Raw genomic sequence first — 6593 nt, 5'->3', positions numbered from 1 at the left:
ACAAAGTGATTCCATAATTCTTCCTCAAAATTGAGCAATTCCATAATTGTTTTTCCTCTACTTAAACTAGAAAAAATGCCTTTAATTAAAATAATTTGTTTCCTGTGTGTTTTATGAAGTCAGAGTGATCAGCTAGGAAAAACGAAAATTGTTTTGTGTCATACTTGTGACTTGTTTATTTGCTACAAAGTAAAAAAAAGCTTGGTGAACATCCTGTACATGTGGTGATTCCATCATTTTTGCCAGGGGTTGCACTAGATTTTGGAGCATGGCTATGAGTATTTGTGCTCATTCAGCCATAACAGCATTAGTGAGGTCAGACGGTTATTGTGAAACATTTTAATATTCCTAAGTACGATTAAGCCCATCTAGACGTGCTAAAATGATATACCAGGTTATGGACTTGCCTTTTGCACTGAATGTGAATATACCGCCCTTTAGGTAGTGAGCAGGGTGCAGTTTGGAACTCAGCCCCATTTATTTGTAGTATGATGAAACTTAATGTTCTTTTAATGGAAAAATTTTATTAATTGATTAAACATTAATCATCATCGCTGCCCAAATCCAGGGGCTCAAAATCAGGATCGTCTTCGTCCAGCTCCAAATCATCCATATCCTGGAATAAAGACTCATCCACTTCCACACTGTTTCCCGCTAAAAAAGACAAAAACAGTTATTATGGAGAGGATTTCAGGCAAAAGTATAATTTAAAAAAATTATTCAAGTAACATTTCAGCCACTGTGTGCTCAACCACCTCAGCATGAGTGCGCAATTTTACTCAGTAAACATTTTAGATGACATTGGATTTCTATTACTTGTTAGTTACATTAGCATTGCACCTCTAGTGCTCAACAAAAAAATCCCTTTACAAACTGAAAAAGTTTCAAACTGAGTTATCACTATAAATAACCTCTGTTTTAAAATGTAAAATTGTAAGCAAAGACCATAAGATACTAAATATCATCATATTGCACAGAAAATATTTGATTTAAAACATTTTTAAATTAATAATAAAATAAAGTTAGAATTAAATTCTAAGTGCAATTGGCACTTTTATTAAATAAAAACTGTGCTGCATTTTTCATACTATGCTAACCTCCCCAAGAGGGGTTTTTAGATAGATAGTATTCTTAGTCAGGTGACAAAGTGAACCAGTATCAGGATGTGTTTACTGACAGAGACTTAACTTCTGTACATTGCTCTAGAGAAGTGTATCTGCCAAATGCCATAAGTGTAAAACTCCTCACCGTCCTCCAAGAACTGAATATCCGACGTGTCCAAGTTCCGGTCTCTTTCAAAGAGCTGCTTTCCTGTGATAAATAAAATAACAAAAAATATTATCTCTCTTTATGATCCAACACAAAGATTGGATCAGAAAGACAATATAAACTCTGTGTGCTGATATTAAATGTTACGTTAACTGCAAAAACCTTGTGCATGAGAGGGGCACTTTTCTCCACCACTTTTGTTTTTAATTACTATTTTATTAAACCAGTGAAGAGAATTACTGGATATGTGTAATCCTGTCCACTCAGAATGGAACATGGTATTTTGATATTGGTAATGTGTGTGCTGAATATCACAGTTAACACCACTACTGCTGATGATTTCTGGATTGTGACTGGTCATGAGGTGTTGATTAGTTTTCTATAACGGCAGCTCTGACAGCAGTGCAGCTGCAAATCATAGGTTTATATTAAATGTGCTCGTTCTAATACGTTGTCATTTCTCTAGTAACAGCTCATCCACAGGTCAACATGTGTACAGTCGACACTCCACAGAAATGGATTGCAAAAATGTGTATAATCATTGATATGAAGTTTTCTGTAAGGAGAAATGTGTTAATGTGACATCTCTGGAAGCAGTCTCCAGTGTCAGCGCTTTGTAACAGAGGTAGAGCTGTAACTGAGTTTTCAGAAATCGTCAGGACACAGGAGTTTACACTTCTCTTGTGGTTTCTCACAAACATGAAAAGCTTCAAGAGCAAGAAGAGAGAGACTGGCGAGAGAACATCTGTTTATAACTGATATAAGTGACAACAGGAACTAACTTGCTTCATTAATGTTCTACAATATTAAGTGTAAGTAGCAAAGAACAAAATGTAAATACTCTTCAAAAATAATAAAGAATTTTAATCATTGGCAATTTGCTGTGCTATAGCAGAATAAAACATGGGTCCTGCACCACAGACAGCATTTTATTCTTTACATCTGTCCTAATTATCATCACACACTTACCAGTGAGTTTGTTTTTTCCTGCCTGTTCATCCTCTTTCTGTTTTTTCCTTTTCAACTCCGCCATCTCTTGCTCAAACCGTGCCTTCCATGCCAGGAAGTTCTCGATTGTAACTACGGTTCCCTGAAATGCTTTCTGCAGAAAACATAGCAAAATGGATAAAAACTTGCAATATCATTCGTTTCAAACTGTCTACTTTTATTCCACTTTAGAAAGAAAACAACAGCTGGCATGTGCTGTGATTTATAATGACTAATATTTTATTTTGCCTTAATGTAAAATGAAGGTAGGCTTAAATTATCATTATGGTCAATCAACATGTGCTCCTTTATGAAGTGTGTGCTGTGTTTCAGTGAAGATCACTACTGTGGAACAACGTTTTTTGAGGATGTAGAGTTCACACCAGCCAAGCTTTAAATTTCCTTTTTAAACACAGATGGTAAAAATCCCTGCTACATTATTGTGTGTTTTTTACCTTCTCGGCCTCTTCAGCCTCTCTTTCTTTTCGCTTCTTTTCCTCTTCTCTTCTGATCTTCATCTGATCTATGATTTCGTTCAGTTTCTCTTGCACAGCTGTCACCAGTGTGAAGATCATCACCATGCCCAGGTTCTCCTCTGCCTGTACACACAAACACACACAGAAAAACTGACCGTCCCAAATCACATTTTCTTTTGTTGACAATACTGTCAGATTTATTTCTCTATTATATTTCTTGTCTTACTATAACATCAGCAATGAGCCGCTTACGGATTATCCTGATTATAGATTTCATGAGTTCATATAATTATGACGAAATAAATATGAGCATTGGTAAGAACATCACCATTACAGAGACAGCAATAAAAATACTGTATTAACTGAAAATGTATTGTATGAACACCCAACGCAATTATTCTCAAAAAAAAGAGAGAGAGCAGAGATAAGAAAAAAAAATGATTAAAACTGCCCTGCAGTCTGGTATAGTTGGTTATCAAGTCACTCAATATGGCCTTTGCCATGGTCTTTTTGTGCCAAGTCCACAATGCAACCTGACCCCTCTGTGCATCACAATTACACAGATGGCAAGATGTGTGTGTAAAAATACATGTAACATCTCTAGTAAATTAGAATAATATTAGCCAATTCAGTCCATTATACGCCAGTAAGACATATCAGTCTTCAGATTAACTTGGTATGCTACAATAAAAGCACTCCATTTTAGCATGTGCATGGTTTGACACACACTCTCGTGATATTTATTTTTAAAATGACCATTTTATGTCTTGAACACACTACTACCGACTAAACTATGTCCAAAATTATGTGGACACCTGACCATGACACACACATTCTTGTTGAACATCTATTTACAAGACCCTGTGCACTGACATTGAGTTGCTCCTCCTTTGCTGTTACAATGAGCTCCACTCTTCCGGGAAGGCTTCCCACTAGATTTTGGGGCGTGACTGTGGGGATGTATGTTCATTCAGCTACAAGGGCATTAGTGAGGTCAGGCACTGACATTAGGCAAGGGGGCCTGGGGTGCAGGCTTTTGGAAATATTGTGTAAATTACCAGTTGCCTCATTCAGCCACATAATCAGGCCACTGTGTCTCTGAACACATACTGACTTGATAAACCGGTTTAGGTTACTGTAAAGATGTACACAGCTTGCTGATTTTTATTTCACATTTCTTAACTCATCATCATTTTTCTTTTCAAATGGTGGCACACTGGTACCTGTTTCAGATCTTTTTAAAAATTTCAGCATTGATGATGGCAGCTGGGTGGCGCAGCCTTTCCTGCACAGCTGACTGCTCCCATGGGAAAGAGAGGACACTTGAATCTCCACAGTTGACCGACATGGTGATCCACCAACGTGTTATCCACCAACAACATCTTAGCAACATCTTTGTAGCAAGCTAAAATTGTTCCACCTTCTTTACTGCAATCTAACATTCATTCACCTGTTACTTTATGTATTTTACAGGCATTCAGTGTAACACATTATCGTCTTGAAAACATCTCATCATCTGTAGCCGCTTTATCCTGTTCTACAGGGTCGCAGGCGAGCTGGATCCTATCCCAGCTGACTACGGGCAAAAGGCGGGGTTCACCCTGGACAAGTCGCCAGGTCATCACAGGGCTGACAGACACAGACAACCATTCACACTCACATTCACACCTACGCTCAATTTAGAGTCACCAGTTAACCTAACCTGCATGTCTTTGGACTGTGGGGGAAACCGGAGCACCCGGAGGAAACCCACGCGGACACGGGGAGAACATGCAAACTCCGCACAGAAAGGCCCTCGCCGGCCACGGGGCTCGAACCCGGACCTTCTTGCTGTGAGGCGACAGCGCTAACCACTACACCACCGTGCCGCCCGTCTTGAAAACATCCCAAACAAAATATATTTACACGTATTTAAATTATTTTGATTTTCCATTACTGTGAAGTTGTTCAGTGTTTCCCTGTCCCCTAAGAGAGAGAGAACAAACCTGAGACCTTGTAGAGTTTCTTTTTTATAACCTTGATCTTTACAGTGAATCTCACAGTGAACAGAAGCGAGTTGTGTCATCAGTAACATGTACAGGAACATTTACTGTCTGTTCTCAAAACCATAATGGAGTTCCCACAAACCACTGCAGTGTGACATCACACCCCAGGAGTGTGTCCCTCTTCATTAAGAGTGACATCATCACAGACCTGCTGCTGTAACAGGGACAGGATGTCCTCAGTGTCTCTGTCCTCCAGGTTTTCTTGTGATTGAATCTCCCACAGTGGCGCTTCATCTGGGTAATTCTCCACGTAGGTGAACTTTAGTGTCACCTGGACCACTGTGAGACAGACAGTGTGTTTACTGTAGTGTAGCTGTGTCAAGTGTTTTGCTGTAATGTAGATTTTTAGATGACTTACTCTCATCACTCTCTCCAGCATCTGAGGAAACTGTGATGGTGAAACTTATGGGCATTTCACACAAAACTGTGGAAGTGAAATTATATAAAAAATAAATAAAGTAAAAAAAAATATGAGAAACGTATGTTCCTGTTTATATACTGATTCCAGCAATTTCCTGACCTTAACATGATGTAATTTTAGATTCATTCCAGCACCTTCCTGATTTTACCCTACTACAGAGACTAAATCTATAGAATACTGTTAACACCAGAGCTACGTAATTATTATATATACTGTTTAAAAAAAACTCCCATTCCTGCATATTTTAGTGTTTTCCTGACCTGCACTAACATCCGATTAAAGTCAGGAAACGCTGTGAATGAGAGGATTCTGTGAAGCAGGATGTTCTCGCTGCAGTGAGCAGGACAGCGGCTTCTCTGCTAGCCTGAGCTCATTTGTACAGTAAAAATGCAGCACAGTGTAAAGGCTTGATTACCCTAACCTTCTCTTGTATTTTATCTAATAATTAAAATATTTAAATTTTCAGTTCTGTTCATGTTTCGCAGTTTATTTCGGTGACTGGGAAAACAGTTCCCGTGTAACTCTGATAGCTTAGCATGCTAACACTACAATGCTAACATTTCCAACCTGTGAATGAATCGGGATAAATGGACTGAATCGCCTCCAGCTCATTCCGCTGTTCCTCTCCGTAATCGGTCATTTTATAACCCTTTTATCACACTTATCCATCAACTAAAACCCCAGTTTGGGAACAGAAACCCGAAAAGCGTGTACGGAGCTTAACTGCCAGCCGACGGGTTGCCACATTGGAGCTGTCGTGTCCTGGGTTGCCAGATTGAGAAGGTTTCTATCTGTAGTGAGCTTTATTTGTCATTCCTTCTCAACCCAGTCTGTTGAGTGGGAAACAAAATGTGGGGTTTCTTCAGTTATTCTTCATTGTTCTACATTGTTATGAAAAGAAAATCTTCCTGAAAAATCACATCATGATAATGACATGGTGCTTAAAGAATCCCATTCTGACTTTCAGAAGCAGCGTGTCCAGCTTAAAAGAAGGTTCTGATAGCATGTCCAGGGAACGCTGATAAAATATTAGTAGATGGTTATTATTGTCAACTGCAAATAGGTTTCTTAATTTGGGAAGGACATATACAAGTACATGTGTACATACACACATATCAGAATGCTACAAAGGTCGCCTGACTGTCTGGACAAGTCAAATCCGCATCTGCCTGTCTGACAGAACAAGTTGAATTATTCCCAACTCTCCCAGAAGCTCCAGGAGTCTCTCGTATATTGATAGTGGCTCCCTGACACCTGCAAATTAGATACAATATACCAGAATCTAGAGTGAGAGAGAGAGAGAGAAACTCTGTGCCCTAAATCACTCACTCATTCACAACTCCCAACTCACTATCTAGGGAATTCTATATAGAGGACTATATAGTGAGCTCACTG

The 6593-nt window shown here is 39.0% G+C and overlaps 1 protein-coding gene across 1 annotated transcript; it reads right to left on the bottom strand.

Annotated features, from left to right (window-relative positions):
• Nucleotides 1-504: 504 nt before the first annotated feature.
• rwdd1 (RWD domain containing 1) lies at nt 505-5965 on the bottom strand. The gene is made up of 7 exons (XM_060905527.1): nt 5766-5965; nt 5136-5201; nt 4926-5056; nt 2712-2855; nt 2239-2371; nt 1249-1311; nt 505-654 (listed from the first exon to the last, which is right to left on the bottom strand). Exons 1-7 carry the CDS (start codon nt 5836-5838, stop codon nt 542-544), a joined length of 723 nt encoding a protein of 240 aa, XP_060761510.1. The 5' UTR covers nt 5839-5965; the 3' UTR covers nt 505-541.
• Between the last annotated feature and the right edge of the window lie 628 nt (nt 5966-6593).

The sequence above is a fragment of the Neoarius graeffei genome, chromosome 23 (genome assembly GCF_027579695.1).
Source record: "Neoarius graeffei isolate fNeoGra1 chromosome 23, fNeoGra1.pri, whole genome shotgun sequence".
Lineage (NCBI taxonomy): Eukaryota > Metazoa > Chordata > Actinopteri > Siluriformes > Ariidae > Neoarius > Neoarius graeffei.
Note: the sequence above shows the minus strand (reverse complement) of the source record. Positions and strands in the feature narration are given on the sequence as shown.